At 44.0% G+C, this 27,178-nt stretch overlaps 1 protein-coding gene across 1 annotated transcript in view; it reads right to left on the minus strand.

Annotated features, from left to right (window-relative positions):
• NXN (nucleoredoxin) overlaps window positions 1-27,178 on the minus strand; it is a 201,280-nt gene that overhangs the window by 57,121 nt on the left and 116,981 nt on the right. Inside the window, exon 5 of the mRNA XM_077482299.1 lies at window positions 17,355-17,461. Coding sequence (XP_077338425.1) covers window positions 17,355-17,461 — 107 coding nt within the window. The remainder of the gene's footprint in view (window positions 1-17,354; window positions 17,462-27,178) is intronic.

Below are 27,178 nucleotides of genomic sequence, written 5' to 3' on the forward strand. Positions count from 1 at the left end.
GAATCGGACATGTTGGAAATTTTTAGTAAAACTAACGATTTTCTACTCAATGATGGGAGAATCGTGCAAGAAACGTAATAAAAAAAGAAAAATGTACGGAGATAAAAGAAAATTTACGGAGAGAAAAGATTCCCAGCCAAGAAAATTCTTTTCTGTAGCAACATGAGGTGAAATTGAAGGCTAGGTTGGCTGAATTTCGAAAATCAATGGTGGCATCATCGGATCACAAAAAAAACGAATTTTCTGATTTTGAAAAGAAAATTCTTTCGAAATTCGACCGTGTATGGCCTGCATTACAGTCAGTGCTAGTAATTTTCCCATCAGCACAAATTATCAATTCATAGCTAAATACAGTTGCTTTCTAAAAACAAAAAAAGTACTACTTAATGAATTTAAGTCAAAATCAAGTATATTTGTTTCCAAAGAAATAGCTGACTTGGCTCTTGGCTGAGAGTCCGATGTATAGTGTTCATTTTAGGACATCCCTCCTACACACTTTTGATCTATCCTTGTAACCACCCACACCCAAAAGCCAGAGCTCATCTGCCTGACATCACTGTGTTCAGAACAGTAAGATCTGTAGCAGGAAGGAGGGGATTATACTAGGTCAGACGGAGCAATCTAGGAGGAAGACGCATGTAGAAAAGATGCATGTAGGAGCATATCATATGCATAGTTTTTCATTTTGTCATGCACAACTGAAGAGCATGAGAGGATACCATAGCTGCAGAAATGCCTGAAATGCTTGCCTGAAAATGTACAATTATCCACTCTTCTCTACTGCCAGTACAAAGATGTGTGGATCTACAGTTTACAGCACACAGAAAAAGAAAGTAAATGTTAAAGTGACACTAAAGGTTCAGTTTTTTTTTTTTTTAAATAGCGAACATGTCATACTTGCATCCACTGTGCAGTTCATTTTGCACAGAGAAGCCCCAATCCACCTGTGCTGGGGTTCCATGGCGGCTCTCACAGCTCCTCCCTGCAACAGAGAACCCCCTCTGGGAAGCTCTCTTCCGAGAGTGTTACCTTACGGGCGCACTCCCGTGTCCTACACTCAGCGCCCATTGCCGCAGAGTGTATAACTCCGCTCTGCCCCCCGGCGCCCACGTCATTGGATTTGATTGACAGCAGCGGGAGCCAATGGCTGTGCTGCTATCGATCTATCCAATGAAGTGCAGAGAAGCCATGGAGAGAGCGATGCGGGATCGTGCCCACAGAAATTCAGAAATATATTATTTGGGTATTAGGCCTCATGCACACAGGATGTTTTTACAGCTGCTGTTTTTGGCTTCATACCTTTTTCTGCAGCCAGTAAACTCCCCAGCATGTTATATGTGTCTATGCACACATAGGCTGTTATCAGTGTTTTTTGGCTGGATGGATAGTGGGTTTTAAAAGGTGTCTTCAACTATAAAAACTCTGATAGAAGCTCAACGTTCAAAAAAAACGAAAAAAAAAAAGAGGTTGAAAACGTGGCTATTTTGCGCTTATCTGCGTTTTTGAGCTATAAGCTTTTGTCGAAGTATAGTTTTGCAAAGAAAAAAAAAAAAACGTCCAGGCCTTAAAAGTGTGGTTGGTAGATAGAAATTGAAGCTTATTTAAACATTGTAGCAATTTATGAAAAAATGTAAGCTTTCCAAGCCCTTGTTTGTGCATTCCTCTCGTTCCATATCAGAAAATACTAGGTACATTCCTTAACACTGCTGAGCCAGCACTGACTGGATTATGAGTTAGTGAAGCACCTTAGGTACAGAGTTGCACTGCACAACCCAAAGTTAAAAAAATAAAATAAAAAAACCTTCCTACTTACACAGCACCCTTGTAACAGAGAAAGAAGGGTGCAAGCTAAACTTATGAAGTAAAAACAGCTCATCAAGGACTGGTTCACAGCAGTCACACCAAGCTAGCTTTCTGAAAGTCAACCTACAGTATCTGTTTAAAGTCTGCATGTAACCCTAATGCCCTGTACACACGGTCTGACTTTCCGACGGAAAATGTGCGATCTGATCGCGTTGTCGGAAAATCAGATCGCGTGTGGGCTCCATCGGACATTTTCCGTCAGAATTTCAGACACACAGTTTGAGAGCAGGATCTAAAATTTTCCGACAACAAAATCCGATCGTTTAAATTCCAATCCTGTGTAGACAATGCCGATGGACAAAGTGCCACTCATGCTGAGAATAAATTACGAGACGAAAGCTACTGGCCTCTTTATAGTCCCATTGTACGTCTTTTATGTCACCTCATTCTGAATGATCGGATTTTCCAACAACTTTGTGTGACCATGTGTATGCAAGACAAGTTTGGGCCAAAATCAGAATGTCTGACCGCGTGTACAGGGCATATGGGTCAGAGGCATTACTAGAACCTTCAGGATCCTGGCGCAAGAAACCATGAAGGGCCCCCACCGTCACCCTTTCCTCTGAGCCTGGTGGCGTAATGCTAGGGCCCAGTTGCAAGTGGGACCGTTGCAACTCTGGTAGTTCAGTCACTGGTGTTCGTCGTAGTTGATTTGTGATGTTTTATTTTTTTAAATACATTTTTACCATTTTACAGTTTTGTTTTTTTTTATAGTCTTTTAGGAGCCCCATAGCCGTAGGGGGGGCTTTGGTGAAATATCAGGGGTCTAAACAGATGTTTCAACTTTGAGGCAGAGAAAGGAAATTCCCATTCATTCACAAACTGTAGAATAGTAATCACAGTTTAGGCTCAATGGCCAAAACTTGTTCTAACTTGGAGATTAAATTTCCTACTCATGATCTTAAAACTGTGTAAAATTCATTAGATTTTCATGTCCGTTTCCCATCAGTGGAGTGTTCTCTGAAATGGATGCATCTCTAAAATTAGTACATGCATAGACTCCAGTCATTAGGCTCATATTCTGCCAGTGATTCGAGGTAAAAATTTGTGAGAGAGGGGAACATAATCTAAAAGCGTAGGACACAGAGGCCAGCCAATAATGTACAGGAAGAATTGGGGCTCTTGATCTCCCCTTCCTCCTGCTTTCTTGTTTCAAAGCTGAATTTAGGCAAACAGTGCTTAAAGAGTAACTCCACTTTTGTTGAGAAAAAAACAAAAAAAACATTACCCTCTGGGTGATGTACATTGCAAGGATTTAAAAAAAAATGTTGTTTCAGATTCCTACCTTTTGTTCTTCTGAAGAAATAGCTGTTTCTGTGTCAATATGTTAAGGTAATCTGTATGGGAGTGGTTTTAAAATACTCAATCAGTTGCTGCTCCTGAAGGGCTCTAATGAGGAAAGTGGCAGGGTCAGCATCCCTTTAGACATGATTTTGTTTTGGAGGTATCTCTCCAAAAAAATGTTTTGTTGCAGGGGATACCTAAAATCTGACTTAGTGCAGACTTCTAGAAAAATCAGTAAGCCAGTCACACAAACAGGAAATTACATTTCTGGGAGGCATTTTGTATACCATCTGTGCCAGAATGCTTTCAGGTAGCCACATTGCATTGAAAAGGAAAGGTACTTTTTAAATGCATTCAATTACAATTTGAATTGATCTGCAACTATATACTCTATATTTGCTATGCATGCAAGATAGGGTCCTGAGAGTGTAAACTCCCTGATAGCAGGGACTGGTGTAAAGGTACAATATATACATTAGAGCGCTGTGCACATTGTTGTCTCTTTTTTTTTTATTCAAACCTGGTTACAATACTGGTATTCATGATAAACAATATGTAGGATAAATATTCTTATCCTGACACCATTCCTTTAGTTTTGGTTCACACTATTGCAATGCGGGAACCATCAGAATTCCAGTGCCAATTCCCGCATTGCTTTTCCCTAGCAGGCAGTTAACACTACCCCTCAGTGAACCGCTGCAGGAGTCAATACAAAGTTAATGAACCCCCAGATCAGTTTGCAGATCACAGTGCGAACTGTGAATTCAGACATGAATCGGCTCATATGAGTGTGAACACCCATGCAATCCCATTCCAGTGCGGGGAAAAAATAAAAAATAAAATAAAGGTTCCTGCACCTTTTTTGTGTGAATCCAATGTGAGTTCAGCCATACAACTGTATGTCTGAACTTGCATCGCAAAGACATTTCATGTGCTTGGCACAGCAATACGGTTCAAATCACATGCAAGCGATGTCTGTGTTCCCATACGTATGAACCCAGGCTTAAAGGATTGCGAGATCAGCAACTAACAAAATACAATATTTAACACACACACACACACACACACACACACACACACACACACACACACACACAGAGAGGGGGCTTTACCAAAACTGGAGCACTCAGAATCTGGTGCAGTTGTGCACGGTAGCCAATCAGATTCTAACCAGGGAGGCCGATCCAGGGTTGGAACATTCCAATAAGTATGCTCCATTGAGTGACATTGGCGAAACTAGTGCCGGAGGAAGAACTCCTCCAGTGAGAGTGGCAGTGTGAGGGAAGCAAAAGGGAAAGGATAGACAGTATCTGGTGGTAGGGGACTCAATTCTTAGGACAGAGAAGGCAATCTGTGACAAAGACCTGAGCGCCGAACTGTATGCCGTCTACCGGGCGCTCAGGATGCAGCACATCACGGATCTGGTGGACAGATTACTGGGAGGGGCTGGGGAAGACCCGGCTGTCATGGTGCATGTTGGCACCAATGACAAAGTCAGAGGCAGATGGAGTGTCTTAAAGAACTATTTTAGGGACTTGGCAGCTACATTGAGGAAAAGGATCTCCAAGGTAGTATTCTCAGGAATACTACTGGTACATCGAGCCACACCAGAAATGCAGAGGGATATCAGGGAAGTAAACAAGTGGCTGAAGAGCTGGTGTAGTAAGGAGGGGTTTGGGTTTCTGGAGGACTGGGCCGACTTCTCAGTCGGCCATCAGTACTATAGAAGGGACAGACTGCACCTAAATGAGGATGGTGCAGATGTGCTGGGAGTAAAGATGGCCAAAAGGTTAGAGGGTTTTTTAAACTAAGCGATGGGGGGAGGGTCCAGAGGTAGAGATAGTCAGTGTGGAACATAGTTCAGAGGGTAGTATTGGAGGCATTAGTGGTAGGTTGACTAAAGCACATGAACCCAAGGTAAGTATAGTAACAAATCCTAGTTGGAAACTCGGGACACCCAATAAGAGGATAGTATTTAACTGGTCTAAACTATGTGGCATGTTCAGCAATGCCAGGGGCCTGGTGGACAAGATGGGTGAACTAGAGATACTGTTGTACGAGGATGATTTGGATTTTGTGGGAATTTCAGAGACTTGTTTCAACAGCTCTCATGATTGGCTGGCAACCAAAGGGTATACGAGGGCGGAGGACATGGAGAACCGCAATCGACAGAACAATCTCCGGATTACTGGGCTGCCCAATGGCATCTGTGTAAACGGAGTGGCTGCACTCCAAGCTTTTTCCCCAGGCAGCTTTCTCCCCTTCTGTGCGGTGGAGCAGGCTCACAGGATGCCATCCGTCCGCCGCCCTCCGGGAGCCCTGCCCTGCACCTTCATTTTTCAGCTGCTCAATTTTAGGGATTGAGACCTAACCCTGAGGGAGTCACGTAAGATAGATGACATCCGCCACGAGGCTGCGCACTTCCTGTTCTTTTCAGACTTCTCAATTGCCACCCAAAATCTATGCAAGTCCTTTGATGCGGTGAAGCAGGCCCTGCGTGTTGAAGGGGTGTGATACAGAATGCTATTCCCCCCCAACTCCAGGTACAGGATGGAGAGACCGTCTGTTTTTTTTTACGTCCCCTACTGAGGCTTCGCATTGGCTGAACACCCTGCCTTGCCATTGATGCTGCTGCTTATATCTCCCTCTTCCTGCTAACATGAGTACCCCTTGTCTTGAGTTACTGTCTGTCCTCAGTGGGGGAAACTGTTTCACTTCCTAACTTGGAGTGACCCATGAGACTGGTCAGGTACTGCCTGCCGTTTTAGTCCCACAACCTGCATCCTCTTTACAGGGCCATTGACTGTGTTGTGAATTACAAAACCCTATGAAGACTGTGGATTGCTGCTTCACTCCTACATTAAATGGACACTGCCCTTGCTTTTCCATCTGAGCCTCAATTTTTCCTCCATGGAGGCAGACATTCTGCTTTGGTTCCTTCCCTTGTGAACAAGGAACACCGCCAGTTCTTCTACACCCACTGCAGCACATTTTGCAGACATGAAACTGTGTTAAGGGAAATACCCCTGTTATGTGATGGTCCCGTTGTACCTTCCGGACATCACCTTAATCCTGGCTCCAAAGCATTATACTATATAAGTTTGTGGCCCCAGCTTCGGCCGCGTGATATCTCCAACTGTTCCCACTTGTTGGCGGCACCTCCTTCAGACTTAAGATTGTCTGTGCCTTTGGTGGACAGAGTCTACTAGCTGCCCTCTGTTCATGACTCCAGTTGGTCATTGACCTTGTTTAGTTTTGGGATGTATGCGAGGTGGGGAGGAGGGACATGTTGGAATAGGTTATGTTATCCATGTTGCTCATTGAAGAAATGTGCTATATACTGTGTACTTGATGTCACTCACTGCTTAAATTCTACTGTGTCCTATGCCTTGAGAACATGAGGAGAGTTGTCGCTTGCCTTTCCTTGGGTCCAGATGCCCTCTTCCTACCTGTTCTGCCTTTTTTTGTTTTGTGGCCATGGCTCCCTTAGCCCTAATCTCCTGGAACGTCAGAGGGTTAAAATCACAAATTAAAAGCTCCCTGGTGTTTAATTTCCTTAAGACATACTGCCCAGATATTTGCAAATTACAGGAAACCCACCTCACCGGTAGCTAGGTTCTGGGCCTAAAAAAATCCTGGGTGGGTCACAATTACCATGCCACTTACTCCTCTTATGCCAGGGGAGTGAGTGTGCTGGCCCATAAATCTCTATCTTTTACACTGGTGGGTTTGAATTTGGACCCCGAGGGGAGGTCTTCATGCTGTCATTGAGAATGTGCCTATGGTGGTGGTGGGACTGTGTATCCCCCCCCGCCAGCGTCTGACAGTGCTGCACAAGATCACCCAACTCATAGCAAACTTTTCTACCGATAATGTGGTTTTAGCAGGGCCCCTGTCTGATATGCTGACTCTGGACACGGCTGTGGAATCTCCACTCTCCAGTTAGGCTTCCACATTCAATCTTACAGATGTCTGGTGGTGGAAAAATCCAGATATACATGTCAATCTGCCACGTATGCGGCCATGTCCCACATAGACCTTGTTTATGTCAGCGGCCCTATATTAACGCGTAGTTCTACACAAAAATGGAACTTCCTCTATTTCAATTCCCCCCCCCCCCCCCTCCGGTGTCACATTTGGCACCTTTCAGGGGGGAGCAGATGCATGTAATCCAGGTATTTGCTCCCACTTCCAGGCATAGATCAGGACAGACTCCATGACGATCTACACCATGTCCTCCTCCACCCCCCTGCTGTCTTCTGGGAGACACACAGGTCCTAGAAGAGGGACTAGTGAGGACGTGCAGCACGACTCATGCATGCGCAAGTAGGGAAAGAGGCTGTGAAGCCATAAGGTTTCACTTGCCGATTCCCTTACCGAAGATGGTGGCGTCTCCATCCGAGAGCCAAGGGACAGATTGGCTTTGGGTGTGGATGTGCAATGTTTTACCGGAACTCCGCCCTAACTAAGGTACAAGAAGTCTCTATACTGCCAAGGAGTAAGTCTGACCATACGCCCATCTTGTTACGCTTCAATGCGAGTCCCCTCCCCACTGACTGCCTGTGGTGTCTCTACCGTTTCTGGGTCTCGGATGATCATGTTGCCCCAGGTGCGGAGGCAGCCCTGCGGGAGTATTGGGAAGCTAACCCGCCTGCCACAGATCTGACCTCTAGCTGGGAGGCCTTCCAGGTCCATGCTTGGGGCCATTACCAGTCAGCCATAGGCCACCCCCGGAGGAAGGTTAGGCCAGGCCTGACCGTGGCTGAGAAAAGGGCTACCTCCTTGGAGTCCGGGTATGCTGCAAGCAGGGATGAAATCACACGCAGGGACTTGCAGTGTGGCCTGAGGGAGGTTATGCTGCTCTGTGTGGCGGCCGCTAAGAAATTGCTGCTACACCAGTCGCAGCGTGTTTTTGGAGCAGGGTGAGCGGACCGGCCACTTGCTAGCGTGCCTGTCAAAAGAACTGTCGACAATGACAAGTATTGCCAATATTAAAGATGCAACTGGAAATCTGCTGTCTTATCACAGTGCGCTTTGCCTCCTTCTACAAGGTCCTCTAGAGTTGAATATTCAGTGACTGAATTACATGATTTCCTGGAGAGTATTCGCCTTCCATCGCTTTCTGAGGAGGCACACTGGGGGCTGGACGCTCCGCTCACCCTGAAGGAGCTTAAATGTGCTATCAGTTCCCTGCAGTCAGGGAAGACCCAGGGAGATGATTGCTTTCCTGCGGAATTTTATAAAGCGCATGTGGAAGCTCTGGCCAGTAGACTGTTGGAGGTCCTTTCTGCCTCCTTTGAGTCTCGAGTCCTCCTGAGTCTTCTTCTCTGCCCCCCTCTATGTCTAGGGCTATTATTGTGGTGGTACCCAAGCCTGACAAGGATCCAGAACTCTGCTCTTCATATAGACCCATTTTTCTCCTCAATGTGGATGCAAAGATCCTTGTGAAGGTTAAGGCGCTAAGGTTGTGGCCTCCCTGGATGCGGAGAAAGCCTTTGTCTCGGAGTGGGAATACCTATGGCTCGTGCTACGTAAATTTGGATTAGGGCCCAACTTCATCTCTTGGATATGTTTACTCTATTCGGCCCCCTCGATCCCCTCCACCAAGGCACCAGGCAGGGCTGCCCCCTACCCCCAGCACTCTTTGCACTTGGCGGTGCTCCAGAGCCACAGGGGAGGTGCAGGGTATTTCCTTTCCCCCAGAAGGTATCCTTATACGCAGACGATGCGCTTCTATAACTCCAAGATGCCCAACAATAGTTGACGGCGGCTTTAGCCATCATTGACCGCTTTGGCACATTCTCAGGCATCAGGGTGAACTGGGACAAATCGCTCCTGTTCTTCCTATGAGAACCCCCCCCCTGGCTAAATTTACAGGTCCCCTTAAATGGGTGTCACGATTTAAAGTATCCAGGAATTTATATCCAAAAAGACCCAAACGCTAGAGTTTAATCTATATTATATCCTAGAACAATTTCTTCTGCAACGTTCGGTGTGGAAAGCTCTGCCACTGACTCCAGTAGGGAAAGTAAATCTAATTAAAATGTCTATTCTACCGAAGTTCCTCTATGCTTTCCGTCACACCCCGATCCCTAATGCCTTTTTTGCTAAATTACATCAGGTCTCCGCCCTCCTTTGTTTGGGCAGGCTCAACCCCTAGAGTGGCTAAAACTATACTGCAGCTTTCCTTGACTGAGGGTGGCCTATCTTTACCTAACTTTAAAAAATATTATTGGGTGGCGGTGCTGGTTACGGTTAGGTGGTGGCTTGCCCAAGACATATTCAATCAGGCGGTGAATTTAGAGGCGTCGCGCTCCTAGGATCTTACTCAAAACATAGCATTCTAGTATACAGAGGCCTGAGATATAGCCCCCAGGTCACTACCCCCATGAAGGTGACGATTGCAGCCTGGAAACAAGTTATCCTACATTTACAAGACCCTGGCCCTGTCTCTCTGTTGTGGGACAACCCTACTTTACCGCATTTCAGGTCTGTTCCGGATCCACAGATCTGGGCTAGATAGGAGATTCGGACGTTGCGCCATATCCTACATCTTCTCTCGTCTGTTGAGATGAAATGTAAATTTAAATTTCCTTCATGGAAGTTCTTCAGATACCTGCAGCTCAGATATGGTGCCCGGGCACAATTCCCCGATGGGATAGCCCTAGCTGCCCACTTGAAACCCTCCTCACAGCTAATTATATTGATTGGATGCTGTCCTCCATCTATCTTAGATTCATCTGCAGAGACACCTCGAAAATGCTTAGACTGTTTAAAGTGGTTGTAAACCCTTACAAGAAATATCTCCTAAACCTATACGGTTTAGGAGATATTTACCCGAAGACAGTCACCGCTGTCTACGTCACATGCGCCGTAGACAGGAGCGCGCAGGTGCACTGGGCAGGCTGCAGATTGTGGCGATATGCCGCGAGTGTCGGCTCCTGAGCTCATGCGCGGGAGTGACGTCATTGCAGCTCCGGCGAATAACCGGAGCAGCAAGACCCGGAAGTCGCTCCGGGATACATGGCAGCGGCGAAGAGGAAGACGGAGGACCGCTTTGGGGGCTTTGTTCTCAGGTAAGTTATTCATAATGAGCTAGTATGCTATGCATACTAGCTCATTATGCCTGTGCCTTACAGAGTGTTTTTTTTTTTTTTGCCTTTACTTCCTCTTTAATGTGTGGCAGCGAGATGTCCCTGCCCTAAAGGAGGAGGAATGGACCAAGGGACTGCAACAATGCATCCCACTTATGATATCTGCCAGGGATCGCTTTGTACAACTAGTTCTTACACCGAGTGTACTATACTCCCCATATGCTGTCCATTATCTACCCGGGGACAGGGGACACATGTCCGAAGTGGGGTAGTCAGTGGGGACCTTTATTCACATGGTGTATTCATGCGCTCTCCTCCAGGCCTATTGTCATGCAGTGGTAGATGACATTAACAAGGTGGCTGGGCTTCACCTGCACATGGGTCCAAGTGATGATGACAAGGCCCTCTTATCGACAACCCTTGCCATTGGTTGTTGGGGTCTGTGGGCGAATAAGGTGAATAAGTATGGGGTTCAGCGTACCCCCACCCATTCACCTAAAAAAAAAAAAAAAAGTCAAAAATAAACACATTACACAGGTTTTCAAAGTATTTTTATTAAGGCAGCTCTGGCTCTTCTCCCTCTTTTGGCGACGTCTTGTCCCTCTGCCGGTCCTTCTTCCCTCTCTGCTGCCTTCTCGCTCTTTTGCTGGGTCTTTTCCCACTGCTCTTCTCCGGATGTTGACTCGACACGATCTCCTGGTTTAACGATGGGTTCACCGTGTGTAGTGACTTATATTGGCATGGGACGGGACCACCCGAAGATGTAATTTGGAGGCCACACCCCTTGTGACGTCATCACCCCATCATGCACCAGGCGGTGATGCCACAAGGGGTGTGGCCTCCAAATTACATCGGGTGGCCCCGCCCTATGCCAATATAAGTCACTGCACACGGCGGACCCAGCATTACATCGGGAGATCGTGTTAAGTCAACATCGGAAGAAGAGCAGTGGGAGATGAGGCGGCAAAAGAGCAAAAAGACAGCGGAGCAGACCCGGCAAAAGAGTGAGAAGACAGCGAAGACCCGGCAAAAGAACAAGAAGACAGCGAAGACTCGGCAAAAGAATGAGAAGACAGCATAGAGAGGAGAAGAACGGGAGAAGGACTGGCAGAGGGAGAAGACAGCAGAGAGGAGAGAAGGACCGGTGGAAGGAGAGGAGCCGGAGCTTCCTTAACCACTTGCAGACCGGACCAATTTTCTGGTCAAAGACCAGACCCCTTTTTGCGATTCGGCACTGCGTCGCTTTAACTGACAATTGCGCGGTCGTGCGACGTGGCTCCTCTCAAATAGAGCTTTCTTTTGGTGGTATTTGATCACCCCTGCGGTTTTTATTTTTTGCGCTATAACCAAAAATAGAGCAACAATTTTGAAAAAAACGCATTATTTTTACTTTTTGTTATAATAAATATCCCTCAAAAATATATAAAAAAAACATTTTTTCCCCTCAGTTTAGGCCGATACGTATTCTTCTACATATTTTTGGTTAAAAAAAAATCGCAATAAGCGATTGATTGGTTTGCGCAAAAGTTATAGCGTTTACAAAATAGGGATAGTTTTATAGCATTTTTATTAATAATTTTTTATTCTTTTTTTTTCACTAGTAATGGCCCGCGATTAGCGATTTTTATTGTGACTGCGACATTGTGGGGGACCCATCGGACATTTTTGACACATTTTTGGGACCATTGTCATTTATACAGTAATCATTGCTATATAAATGCAGTGATTCCTGTGTAAATGACACTGGCAGTGAAAGGGTTAACAAGTGGGTGGCAGTGTAGAGGTTAAGTGTTCCTAGGGGTGTGTTACTAACTGTGGGGGGGTTGGGCTTTCATTTAGCGAACACTGATCTCTGCTCCAATCACATGGAGCAGAGATCAGCGTCACTAGTTGCTAGGCAGAATGGAGAAATGTTGTTTACACAGCATTTCCTCCATTCGGCCGCTCCGTGAGACGATCGCGGGGATGCCCGCGGCGATCGAGTCCGCGGGTCCCGCGACCGGACTCACGGGGGTCCCAACCAGCGTGGGTGCGCGCCACCGGCGGCACGCTCCCGATGGCAGGGCGGCATTGAATATTGGACGTACCTGTACGCCAATATGCCTGCCCGTGCCATTCTGTCGACGTACATCGTCGTGCGCTGGTCGGGAAGTGGTTAATAAAATACTTTAAAAACATGGGTAATATGTTTATTTTTGACACTTTTTTTTTTTTTTTTTAAGGTGAATGGGAAGGGGTACAATGTACCACATACTCATTCACCTAGGGTGGGGGCTGGGATCTAGGGGCCCCCCTTGTTAAAGTGGTTGTATGGTCAATTTTTTAACTTTTACCTACAGGAAAGCCTATAATAAGGCTTACCTGTAGGTAAAAAAAATATCTCCTAAACCTGTACGGTTTAGGAGATATTCCCCTCGGTATGCGCCGCTGACTGCAGTGGCGCATGCACACAAGGGGGTTCTCGCCGTGAAAATCCGGCAGCGCTCGTCCGGCCGGACTGAAATCTCCCGCACGCATGTGAGTGGCCGGAGCCGCGATACCCGGAAGAGACGCCGAGGGAGCATGTCAGCTCCCTCGGCGTGGATCGGGCCAGATGTCGGGGCCTCGTTCTAAGGTAAGTATTTCATAATGAGCTAGTATGCGGTGCATACTAGCTCATTATGCCTTTTGCTTTGCAGGTTTAAAAAATAAAAATAAAAAATTTGCGGGTTTACTACCGCTTTAAAGGGGGCTTCCAGATAACGATAAGCCCCCATCCGCAGATCCTGACAACCAATGGCAATGGTGGTTGGGAGAGGCCCTTGTCCTCATCAACATGGGGACAAGGTGCTCTGGGGTGGGGGGGTGCAGAGCCCCCCCCCCCCGCACCAAAGCACCCACCCTCCTATGTTGAGGGCATGTGGTCTGGTATGGTCCGGGGGGGGGGGGGGGGCACTCGCTTGTCCCCCCTTTCCTGACCTGCCGGGCTGCATGTTCGAATAAGGGTCTGGTATGGATCTTGGGGGGGGGGGGGGTTCATTTTCCGTCTTGAGGGAACCTCACGCAAAATTATTTTTACATTTTGGCAGGGTTCCCCTTCAAGATTCTCAGCACACAAGTCACACCACAAGTCGGATCATCTTAATCCGACTTCTATTCAAATCAATGGGCTCCCATAGGGAACCATTGATTTTAAATAGAGGCAAAGAAGCGCAGCTGAAAGCTAGCAAGGCTAAACGTGCACTGACGCCAATGCACGTTTTTAACGCAGCTTTTTTCCTGGTGTCGGTACCAGCTTTACAGCTTTTTTTTTTTTTTTTTAACATTTATGTGTATGAGGCCTTAAACTTTGACAATAAACCCTGGAAGCTAACTGATTTCCATAAAGAGCCACATCAGATTTTGCATTCTCCGGTTTAACTGCCACAGCCATGTATGAAACAGGATCTACACACAGTAATTTGTATATTAAAGCCCCATTCACACCAGTAGATCAAAGCTCTAAAAATCTCAGCATCCTAAATACCATGCATTCCATTACTGTTTTTTTGTTTTGTTTTTCACATATGAGCGCTCATGTGCTTGAGTGCATGTAGCTTGAAGCCTGACTATCTAAAAGCTACATGAGCTACTTTTGAGGCAAATTTGGGTGTTTTTGAACCAAAGACTTCAATAGGGACAATGTTTTTCAAGGCTTTTTTATCCTGTAAGAACTGATCTCCTTCCGCTAGTCCTTCCCATTTGCTAATACAAAAAGGCCTGAAGCTCGAATACACATTTAAAACACTTGAGATACACTTCTAAATCGCTTGTGTACGCATGTAAATAATGCTCAAATAAAACCAACTGAAAATTGCTCTGCTCAAGTGTGAATGTGGCCATAAAGCCTAAATCCATGAAAAAAAATATTGTTAAGTCTAGGGGCAGAGAATTAAGGTGTAAATTACCTTACTCCAGAAGGCTCCCTTCAGCGCTGTAACTGGTCCCCAGCAGCTGCTCTGTAAGCACCTGAACACATGCAAGCCTCCTAAATATACAATACAAGGGTGATGTCCGTGTACCATACATGAGGACACAGAGGATCTGCCCACAGACTGTAGCAGCTTTGGACAGAGGAGAGTGCTGGAGCCAGCCGGAGCAGGGAGACCGATAAGTGATGCAGCCTTTTCTGTAATTCCCTAAACATAACAAGTAGTCAACCCTTGCAGTGAAGAGTTGGACTTTATTATTAATGCAGTTTTCTTGTGCAGAATGAAGGCAAAAGAATGTCAATTGGTCATTTTGTCTATTAGAGCACAAGATGAAAATGTTAAATATTGAAAAATTATCAGTCACCCACAGTATACCCCTCTACGATCTGCTAGGATAATCTGAAAATGTCACATATTTATTTATACATGATTAGCTATGAAACCTTTTCCACATAAACCAACTAATGTAAACTAGGATTCCTTTAAGGATTTCCAATCAGGTTCAAATGCTTTCAGCTATTTGAATTACAATTCCTAAAATGATGTTTGTTTCTTATGACTGTGGTTGCTAGAATGATGGTTTCGTATGGCATGTCATGAAATCAGTGACTCAAGAAAGAGAATGTAAGCGTGTAAGGTTTTCAGCTGTGAAATCACATTTCATCAGAGTGTTTCAGATTTAGTTGCCTTTATCAAATTTTAGATGCTGATCAGTGGTGGGAAAAACTGTAGACTTTGTGGGTATATGTATGATATACTAAAGAGTTTTACAAATTTTATCAAACTAAATGCAGGTACCAAATAGGCATCAAACTGCCTCTCAAAAACATCTCACTGTTTCAAACACAGGCACACAGCAGTAATTCAATTGAGAATTTTGCAACCAGAGCAACATGTATTCAGCTTGTTGTATCTGCTGGATCTACTAACAGCACTCGCTCCCCCTCCCATCTGTGGCACTGTGACCTTACAATCTGAGGCTGCCCACATACGGATCTGTTTTTTGATCAGCAAGTGGGCTTATCAAAGAAAAACTGAACAGATTCCCCCATGCAGACAACTGGGGCAGACAAAAGAATCCTCCCCCCCGGGTTATTGTACAGGTGTTGGACAAAACACTACATGATTTTGAAGTGTGAAAGTGACAAGTATTTTGCGTTAAAAGCAGAAGTGGTTCCACAGTGTGATGAGATGCCTAGATATCAGGTGGGAAGCTGCACTTTAGTGATGCAGAATCATGTCAGAGCTTACGGAGTTTCAAAGAGGGCAAATGGTTGGTGCCCGCTTTGCTGGCTCCTCTGTGTTTGAAGTTATCAGTTTATTTGCAGTGTCGCAAGGTCCAACCCCTGTATTCTGGCAGAAGGGTCTCCTCCACTGTCAGGATACACAGATCACCACTGTAACATGGATTGAACAAGCCTGTTCATGAGAAGTGAATCATGATATATGCCGAAACTTGTCCAGTCCCTTCTGAACTGGATGAATTTCGATTAATCTATGGCCAACTTTACCTTTTGTCTTCCTGACTGAACATGGAGTGCAAGAATTATCTGTCTGTCCACTTCAGAAGTGGAATAAAAGCAGGGGAACAAGATAGAAAGACTGCCATTTTAACGTGTCACCCAGCTATCCCATACTGAGGACAAAGGTTTGCACATGCCTGCATTAGGTGATCACAATTCTTGCCTTGCAGCCCTGGAATCCTTAGTTCCACTGGTTACAGACTGTGGCAACTGTATGTTCTCTGTTACATAGTAGGTGAAGTTGAAAAAAAAGACACAAGTCCATCCATGTGTGTGATTATATGTCAGTATTACATTGTATATCCCTGTATGTTGCAGTCGTTCAGGTGCTTATCAAAAAGGTTTCTTGAAACCATTGATGCTCCCCACTGAGACCACCACCTGTGGAATGGAATTCCACATCCTTGCCGCGCTTACAGTAAAGAACCCTCTACGTAGTTTAAGGTTAAAACTCTTTTCTTCTAATTTTAATGAGTGGCCACGAGTCTTGTTAAACTCCCTTCTGCAAAAAAGTTTTATCCCTATTGTGGGGTCACCAGTATGCTATTTGTATATTAAAATCACATCCCCTCTCAAGCGTTTCTTCTCCAGAGAGAATAAGTTCAGTGATTGCAACCTTTCCTCATAACTAATATCCTCCAGACCCTTTATTCACACAGGCTTTCTCCCACAATCCCTAAAAAATACTGGTAAGTTAACTGGCTTTGACATACTGGCCATTGTATGCAAACAAATGAGTGAATATCTTAAACAGGATAAATGATAAACTCCTTCAGGGAAAGGCATGGATGTTACAATGTCCTTTATAAAGCACTGCACAATATGTTAATGTTTACTGAAACTAGTAAGTAAATAAACTACACAGCCATTGTTAGTTCAGAATGCAAATCTACAGAGCAGATGCTTTAAATCAGGAAATTACATCAGTAATGTTAAGCATACGTGCTCTAAATAAACATACACTATACAGATTCTGCTACTCTAGTATGAGTTCCAGAAGGTAATCGTGTTGACACAGGTACAAAAAATACAGTGTGAGGAGTGTGGTAGGGACAATAGACAGTTTCAAACGTAGGGACTGATGTCTCTGTACTCTGTAATGCACTGCGTAACATAGAACAGCTATATAAATAGTGAAAATATAATCTAGAGCAGTGGCCATCAACCCTGTCCTCATGGCCCACTAACAGGCCAGGTTTGCAGGATAACCGAAATACATCACATGTGATATCATTTGCTGTTCAGTGATTGCAGTATTCTAGTCTGCATCTTCCCAAGGTAATACATAAAACCTGGCCTGTTAGTGGGCCCTGAGGACAGGGTTGATGACCACTGAGTTAGAGAACTATAACAATACCTATTCTTAAGGCAAAAAAAAAACAGTAATGCTAATAGTTAATAAATAGATTCCTAAAGCATCATTAATAGTAAAGATCTTCTCTACTGTACAGATTTTATAGTCCGCAAAAATTCAGCCTCAGTAATAATGTAATTTTACAATCTTGGCTACTAGTCATTATTTGTTGATGAATTTCTAAATATTACTGCAATTATAGGCACAATCTAATTTCCAGCTTGAAATACATATGTGGCTTTATGTGAGGTATTTTTGTTCCACAAACAGTAACGGATTATCTCACCTTGTATTCCATATAATCGGTTTAACCGTGATCGACGTGCTTCGTCACTGTATGGAACTGCCAACCAGGGCATCTCACTGAAATACTGCTTAAATGAATCTTCTGACCTAAGTAATAAAAACAAAAAAATATTCCACAGTCACGTCACAGTTTTAGCAGTTATAATGCACACTAAGATTATATAACTTGTCTCCACTGACCCCAAGAATTCTGTACTCAATATTGAACCAAGTAATAGACTACTAAAAGAGCAATATTTTTACAGGACTAAGGATACCAGCATTTTAGGAACAGAAGGTGGTTGTCCAGATAACCCATAGGGTGGGTGGTCTGTGAGGAAAGCAGAGCAAGAACAAGGGCCAGCATTTTGTTGAAAACCCAAGAAGCAGAGGCCAGACCAAAGGGAAGGACAATAAACTGCTAGTGCCTTGTGTCCACAACTGGAAGGATGAAGGCCATGAAAGCCCATGGATGGAGGAAAGCAATGACTGAGCCCATAGATTACATTATGAAAAGTGAGAAGAGATTTGAGTAGAATCTCTGAAATCATGGCCATGACTGCTAGCAAGGAAGTCATACCAGACAGTTGAGGCCTTTCAGAGACACTGGAAGTTTAGACAACCTGAAATGCGGCAGAGGTGGAGTTGAAACTTTAGCTGGTAGGCCCCTGATACTACATTATGGACCAACTTTGAAAGGTGTACAGGTAGGAGACCCAGAGTTTATGTTAGGCATATAATATACATTTGCCTGGCAAGGGAGAGTTGATGGAGGACTGAAGAATCAAATACAGGAGATCCAGGGTCCCTGAACATATCCTAGGAACAGAAGCCCAAAGTTTGGCAGCTGAGCCTGGCTACCACGACAGGCTATAGGCCAGTTCCTACGTAGGCTAAGAAATCCTTAGCACCAGGGTGTCTTACAAAGGAACAATTAAAGAAATGGCTGAAGCTACAGGTGACCCCCTCCTTCTTAATGAACACCTCCTCAAAAAGGCATTGTGTGCATACATTGGCGAACAATAAATTCAGGGACTTGGAACCCAGGCTGGGAAATTAAGAGATAGCAGAAGCAGTGGTCCAGGCCTAGACAATGTCCTTACATTTAGGAATTATGTCTGCAGACTAATTCTCTCTATGTACCAATTCATCCAGAAGAATAGGGTACACTCCAAATGCAGATAAAAAAATAAATAAATAAAAAAAACAGACAAAAAGGAGAAGGCCGCATAGAAGTACAGTTTCTTCATGGCAGAGACTTTTCCCACAATTTTGACATAGCTGCATTAGTTTCTTCCCTGGGTAATGTAGATGAGGGGCCCACTTCTGAGGAAGCTAAGCAGACATTTTAGGTAGGCCATTATACTTTATTTTTTATTTTTAAGAAGAGGTTTAGAAGAGAAAAAAAATGTGCAGATTTCCCTATCCACATGCTCAATGTGGATGGGGGAATCACTCCTGCAGCATTATTGTGTTCTGCCAGTGGGGATAATACAATCAGTGTTTCCAGCTATAGCCTGTGAGAGCAAGGAGAGACACTACAGATGAGTATAGCAATAGAGGGTTCAGGGAAATATAAAGGGGGGGGGGGGGCAATATTACTACTCAAACATTTATTACCTTAATGCTGTGGATGGTTAGGAGTAAGCAGTAATTACACTAAGTAATGACAAACTTATTGTTGAATGAGCAGACTTGAAGCAGAAAAATAGAAATAGTTTTGATCTATAAGGGGTGTGCAGGTGTGTGAAATGAAATAGTTACAATAAATAAGATATACAGGATAATCTTTCTTAATTTAATCCATAAACTGCCATTTTAAAAGATAACATCAAGATCTCATCAATGCCATATGAGTCATCTTGGTGCATTAGGAGTTTTGGAATTTTTAAGAAAATTTTCTTGTAGAACTAAACTCACTGGTAAAATGTTCTTCAGTTCTAAATTTTAGATGTTTACACAGAGAAAATTTGTTTCCATGGCGGACAACCATAATATCTTTTACTGTAATGCATTTAGCTATAACAAAAAAAAAAAAATGTTTTTCTGGAAAAGTTATCAGTCGCCTGACAGTGTTTTCCTTCCAGGACTATTCAGCTGTTGCCAGCTAATATCATCTCACTAAGATTAGGTTTACTGTCCCCAGATATATGCAATAAATTGGCAGGTGTTCTGCGTTACTCTCTCTCTCTCTCTCTCTCATTTTCTTGCTGGTTTATGGAGCATATAACTTTCAGTTATACTGCAGACACAAAGACTACATTGGCATTCATTTACACCCTTGACTGTTAAGTTGATAGCTCCACCAAAAATTGATACAAGCAGTTTTTAAATCACACACCAGTGCCTGGGATTTTGACAGTTGTTGGGGTCAAAATAAGCCTGTGTACTCTCATGCCCCGTACACACGATCAGAATTTTGGTCGGAAAAAGCTCTGATGGTTTTCCCAAGGAAATTCCGATGGGATTTCACTCAAAGCTGTCTTGCATACACACAGTCACACCAAATTCCGACTGTCAAGAACGCAGTGACGTACAACACGTTTTTAAACGGGACTAGAAAAAGGAAGTTCAACAGCCAGTAGCCAATAGCTGCCACCTCGTAATTGAATCTGAGCATGCGTGAGTTTTTATGCGTCGGAATTGCATACATACGATAGGAATTTCCGATAAACGTTTTCCGTCAGAAAAATTGAGAACCTGGTCTCAATCTTTTGCTTGCGGAAATTTGGACAGCAAAATTTCGATGGAGCATACACACGGTCGCATTTTCCCACGAAAAGCTCTCATCGGTCTTTTGCTGGCCGAAATTCCGACCGTGTGTAAGCGGCATAAGGAATAGTATTTGAAGCTCATATGATGAAAACTGCTTAAATGAGCTAAAGGTTTTTCCAGTTATGGACATTTTTGTATATTTGCTACAGGAGCGATGAAAAATCCTGCACAAAACTTGTTGATAGCTTAAAAAAGGGAGCTTTAAGGCCACTAGAGTTCTCAGAGCTGGGTATGCCTTTTCTGACAAGAGAACGCATTAAAAGAAAGCAACTCAGGTTTGAGTTGGAAAATATGATCAGTCAGCAATGGACAACAGAAAGGGTTTTCACCATTACACATATTCAGGAGACGCTTGTAACTGAATATTTGAATACAATTCAATTACCAGTTCCAAACTAGTATAAAAGTAGTATGGCTATACATAAAAAAAGATCACATAAAATAAAGACTAAACTAAAGTGAATCAATAAACCTTCACGTTAAAATGTAATCAGTGAAGAATTAACACAGTCCTACCAAACAGCCAGAAACTGAGCCAGAGCATACAAGACTCATGATGTCACCCTCCCAGTTCTGCACTGCCAAACAAGGGAGGCCTCATTGTGAAATGCAATTCCTTTGGGGTTTTTATTAATGTGAAAGTATAGTATAAAACATTCTTAAAGTGAAAAAATACAAGAGCCACATGTCTAAGTTCTGATGCTTTTCACTACACATATGGTTTGCTATATTTCTGGTCAACACTTAAATGTATACATACTCATAGTGATTGAAAATGCTCGGTAATAGAAAAGTTATTTGTAAAACAAAAAAAATTCTTCGCTTTAGCACTTGAGAATGTTTGTAGCACACTCTCAAAATGCTTTAGAAATGTTAAATCCTTCTCAATTAATGCATAGGAGCTGCAGAATATACAGGCTGTGTTAACCAAGTTAGGGCACAATCACACTGTTGCAGTGTAGTAAACGTGTGCAATTGGTTTGATACAGTGGCATTCATTTTTTTTTTGTGTGCGTTATTCATTATTAATTGCACTGCAATGCATGATAGCACACCAAAATGCCTTGTTGTGTGCTGCACTGTAAAAATGGTGCATGTCCGATTTATAGTGAAGTCTGGTATGTTGCCAGCTCATTCAAATGAATAGCCTGACTAAAAGCATTTTTTAACCCCAAAAAAAAAAAATGGATCCTGTCCAGTGCTTGTGCTGTGTATTTTGGCCCCCTGTATTATCTGAAATACCTGGCTGATCCTACCAGTTTCTACCCACCCCACCGACTACGATTTATCGGGGCTGCTGAGCCCTGACATCATGGTCAGAGTACGTGCCTCCATCACATGCTGCTATCTGGAGCTCTGCCTGTGTCTCCCTCTGTCCTCCCCCCCCCCCCTCCCCTGTCTGTCAGCTTTCACTGGCCCTGCTCTGCTCCTCTCCCTACTGCTTCAAAACAAACTGATTATATCATTCCCCCTGTCTTTCATACCCAAATATTAAAACAGGCTGAATTTGGACTTTAAAGTGTCATGCACACTAAAGTAGTTACAGCAGAGATAACTGACATTCTTACTGTTATTATATGCAAGCCACGAAGGGGTGACATTGCTATGTGATAATAGTCAAAGAAAATAGTTGCATGTATCACATGTTAACGCTGACGAAATGTGGTTTAGTTTTGCGGTCACTTTTTTTTTTTCTTTGTTGAACTTGTATCGTCTCTTGTTCTAGGTTTTACACACTCATTCTCCTGATCAGGGACGGACTGACCATTCGGGCTCTTGGGCACTGCCCAAGGGCCTGAGGCTAGTAGGGGCCCCCGCAGGGAGCCAAGAGTGGGATCAGCACACTGCAGCTGTGGTCCGTTTTGAAAGTAAGCAGCAGCGGAAGAGTAAATGGAGGAGGCTGGGAGAATCAGGTCTTACAGATTTGGCTGTTAAGAAGGAAATCTGAAGCAGCAGTGGACCAGCAAGAGAAGGGGAATCGGGTCTGGTGAGCTGGAGAGGACTCCTTACACAGGCTTGTGTCTAAACCGAGTTACCGTGTATACATCTCTTGGCGGGACACTGTTTGCTCCCAGCACACTGGTCCATTTAACCCTTGATACATCAGTTTTACAGTTTATGAGCTGATGCTCCACAGATTTATATACTGTACTGGCTCCAAAGCTCATACAGTGGCTGACATTAGAGGTCGACCAATATATCGGCCGATATTTGCCATTTTTTAATTAATCGGCATCGGCCGATTGTGCTGGTAAAAAGCCGATTTAGAACTACAGTGGGACTTTGAAATGACTTCTGTAATAGAAGTCAGTGTAAGTTGCCTGAGTCGTCATAGAAACGTCTTTCCTCCTCTCTGGGCAGGCTGCCAAGAAAAGAACAAAGATACAATGTTTACACTTGAATGAATGAAGTCATCTCTGTGTAGAAGTTCTCAGTTTAACCATTTAAAGACTAAATCTTTTCTGACACTTGTTGCTTACAAGTAAAAATCCTGTATTTTCTGCCAGAAAATCACTTAGACCCCCCAAAAATTATATATATTTTTTTAGCAGAGATCCTAGGGAATAAAATAGCGGTTGTTGCAACATTTTATGTCACACGGCATTTGCACAGAGGTCTTTCAAATGCATTTTTTGGGGAAAAAAATACACTATTTAAAAAATAAAAACAGTAAAGTTAGCCCATTTTTTTTTTTCGTCCAAAAGTTTTGACTACCCGTTTTTATTTAATATATAGGTTTTTTTTTTTTTTTATCTAAATCATACATACAAGTAAACTGATTGGAGTTTTGTTTTGTTTAATAAATGTTTAAATGTAAGAAATTTTCTGTATCACTTATGAAGGCCGCTTTCACACTGGAGCGGGCAGGCGTTGATGGTAAAACGCAAGTTTTAGCGGCTCTTTACCATCATTTTAGCGGTGCTATTTGGCTGCTAGTGGGGCACATATAACCCAGCTAGCGGCCAAGGAAGAGGTTAAATGCGCCCATGAAGCACTGCTGCCAAATCGCATTGCATGCGCTTTGGCAGTGGTGCCCATTCATATCAATGGGCAGGAGTGGTGGAGGAGCAGTATACACCACTCCAAACGTGCTGCTTGCAGGACTTTTTTTTTTAAGATCCTGCCAGCGCATCGCCTCAGTGTGAAAGCACTCTGTCTTTCACACAGACTTCAGGGGAGCCGTTTTGCAGGCACTTTACAGGCGCTATTTTTAGCCCAAAAGCGCCTGAAAAACGCCCCAGTGGGAAAGGTGTGTTAGATCAAGGGGGATTAAAAAAAAAAAAAAAAAAAAAATCGGCATCATATATCGGCTATCGGCCGCCATGATTTCTAAATATCGGCATCGGCCAGAGAAAAACCCACATCAGTCGACCTCTAGCTGACATACTATATATCTACTCTCCCGGTCTCATGAAGAAGGTTGAGCTGCTCAAACATGCCTTTTCTGTTTCTAACCTTGCTTACCTGCTAACTCCTTCAAACCCAGCAATATACTGCAGCTTTTATTTTATGTTGGTACTTCTGTACTCTGCCACAATCTGCTTCAATATTTCCCTGCTAACTTCTGCAAATGCTGTTAAATACAACAGAGCATGTACTTATTGCTTGCACCTCTCATATTGCTACAATTTCCTTAAAGTGGGATTGCACTGTGAAAAAAATATTAAAAGCCAGCAGCTACAAATACTGCAGCTGCTGACTTTTAATAAATGGACACTCATCTGTCCCGGGGTCCAGCGATGCCAGCAGCTAAGGCCGATCGATCGCTCGGCTCTCGGCTGCTGCCGTCACCATTCTAGGTGAGGGAATCAGGAAGTGAAGCACTGCGGCTTCACTTCCCGGTTCCCTACTGCGCATGCGCGAGTCGCGCAGCGCAATAGGAATTGTCCGTGCTGTCTCTGGGACCCGTGTGTGTCCCAGCAGAGAGTGCGCAGGGACAGGAAGAGGCATAGACTCCCGTGGGAGTCTATGCCCGGAAGTGGGTGTAAATACCTGTCTTTGACAGGTATCTGCACCCCCCTCCCCCCTGAAAGGTGCCAATTGTGACACCGGAGGGGGGGAGGGTTCCGATCAGCGGAAGTTCCACTTTAGGGTGGAACCCCGCTTTAACTCTATATCTACAGTATATTACAAAATACACTAAAATGCCAAGTGACATCTATTTTTATCATTCCTGGTTGCAATTCTCATTCATAGCAAAGGTGTTCATATAATGATTTCCTTATATAACTGGACATTAGTGCTCTGTATAAGATAGTCATGGCCAAAATTGTTGGCACCCCAGAAATGTTTCCAGAAAATCAAGTATTTCTCACAGAAAAGTATTGCCGTAACACGTGTTTTGCTATACACCTGTTTATTCCCTTTCTGTGTATTGGAACAAAACAAAAAAAGGGAAGAAAAAAGCAAATTGGACATAATGTCACACAAAACTCCAAAAATGGGCTGGTCAAAATACTTGGCACCCTTAACTTAATATTTGGTTGCACACCCTTTGGAAAAAATAACTGAAATCAGTTGCTTCCTATGACCATCAATAAGATTCTTACACCTCTCACTTGGAATTTTGGACCACTCTTCCTTTGCAAGCTGCTCCAGGTCTCTTATTGGAAGGGCGCCTTTTCCCAACACTAATTTTAAGATCTCTCCACAGGTGTTCAATGGGATTTAGATCTGGACTCATTGCTGGCCACTTTAGAACTCTCCAACACTTTGTTGCCATCCATTTCTGGGTGCTTTTTGAAGTATGTTTGGGGTCATTGTCTTCCTGGAAGACCCAAGATCTCGGACAGACACAAACCCAGCTTTCTGGCACTGGGCTCTACAGTGCGACCCAAAATCTTTTGGTAATCCTCAGATTTCATGATGCCTTGCACACATTCAAGGCACCCAGTGCCAGAGGCAGCAAAACAACCCCAAAACATAATTGAACCTCCACATTTCACTGTAGGTATTGTGTTCTTTGTAGGCCTCATTCCATTTTCAGTGAACAGTAATATGATGTGCTTTACCAAAAAGCTCTATCTTGGTCTCATCTGTCCACAAGACGTTTTCCCAGAAGGATTTTGGCTTACTCAAGTACATTTTGGCAAACTGTAGTCTTGCTTTTTTATGTCTCTGTGTCAGCAGTGGGGTCCTCCTGGGTCTCCTGCCATAGCATTTAATTTCATTTCATTTAAATGTCGATAGTTCGCACTGACACTGATGCTCCCTGAGCCTGCAGGACAACTTGAATTTCTTTGGAACTTGTTTGGGGCTGCTTATCCACCATACAGACTATCCTGCGTTGTAACCTTTCATCAATTTTTCTCTTTCGTCCATGCCCAGAGAGATTAGCTACAGTGCCATGGGTTGCAAACTTCTTGACAATGTTGCGCACTGTGGACAAAGGAAAGTCTAGATCTCTGGAGATGGACTTGTAACCTTGGGATTGTTGATATTTTCCCACAATTTTGGTTCTCAAGTCCTCAGACAGTTCTCTTCTCCTCTTTCTGTTGTCCATGCTTACTGTGGCACACACAGACACACAATGCAAAGACTAAGTGAACTTCTCTCCTTTTTATCTGCTTTCAGGTGTGATTTTTATATTGCTCACGTCTGTTACTTGCCCCAGGTGAGTTTAAAGGAGCATCACATGCTCTTATTTATCCATAATTTTGAAAGGGTGCCAAGAATTTTGACCAGACCACTTTTGTAATTGTGTGTGACATTATGTCCCATTTGCCTTTTTTCCTCCCTTTTTTGTTTTGTTCCAATACACACAAAGGGAATACACATGTGTATAGCAAAACATGTGTGTTACTGCAATACTTTTCTGTGAGAAATACTTGATTTTCTGGGGTGCCAACAATTTTGCCCATTACTGTATATGCCAAATCAGTCTTCAGTGAATGAACTTTATGACATTGTCAGTTTGAGTAGTAAAGTCTTTCAAATACAATTCCCTCTTCTATTATTCATACAGTAATTATCCATGATATGCATTGGTAACTTTGGTTACGGCAACCACACAAATTGTGAGTTGGTGCTCAAAATCAATATTGGAATGCTACTTACTGTATCATTGTTTTTGTATATGTATCCTCCTGTAGGGGGCCCAAACAAAGAGGCCCAGACAGCAATGGAATCAGTGCAGCAGACAGGTGAGGGGCAATTACAGTACGATGCCCAGTGCAGCTCTCTGAAGCAGCTAAAAGCATGCTTCTCACCCACTCACTCCCATGGCTTACAACTGCTGCAGGGGGAGAGACATACTCGGGGCATTGTTCCTGTAAATGCCCCCCCCCCCCCCCGCCACACTGACCCCCCTTCCCTGTCCTACCCAAATACGATTCCCCCTGATGTATGCCCCCCTGAGTGCCCCTCCCTCAGAACTGCAGGCTTCCCTGTCCCACTGGCTGGGGATGTTTAGGATTGAAAGCAGTGAAAGGGGTAATTTACCAGCCTCTTCTTTTTCTGAATGGACATAGTGAGTGATCTTTACTGATCACTGTGTTCATTCATAACGGAGCATAAAAAACATTTACTATGCTTCAGTTTATGAATGAACAGAAGCCTCTGTTTGCTGTTCATTCATCTTCAGTGCATCTGAGCCTACAGGGAAAGAAATTGAAGAATCTGTTGTCAACTCCTTTCCTTGTCTCAAAGGTGAGATGCCAGGGATCTGTTTAGACCCCCGATATCTCATCAATGCTGCATCAATACGTAAATGTCAATGTCTCATCCATATGTAAACGGGTGACCCCACTCCCCTCTGACAACTCGGGGAAAGCCATAGGGAAGTCCCCGTGCGTCCGAGGGGCAGGGTCACTGGGTGGCCCCGCCCTCCGTTATATAAGAGCTGTCATCTGGACAGAACTTCACACAGCGGGAGACTCCCAATGAGGCAAAAAGAAGCCGGAGGAAGGTGAAGCCGGACAAGAAGACCAGAGGAAGAAGCAGAGGTTCCAGGCTGCGTGCTGGATAAGGGTCTGGTATGGATTTTTGGGGGGACCCCATGCCATTTTTAAAAAAAAATTTGGTTCAGGGGTTCCACCGTGGGGTAAGCCA

The sequence above is a fragment of the Lithobates pipiens genome, unplaced genomic scaffold, assembly GCF_037356315.1.
Source record: "Lithobates pipiens isolate NorthernLeopardFrog02 unplaced genomic scaffold, aLitPip1_a1.2 Scaffold_16, whole genome shotgun sequence".
NCBI classification, from domain to species: Eukaryota; Metazoa; Chordata; class Amphibia; order Anura; family Ranidae; genus Lithobates; species Lithobates pipiens.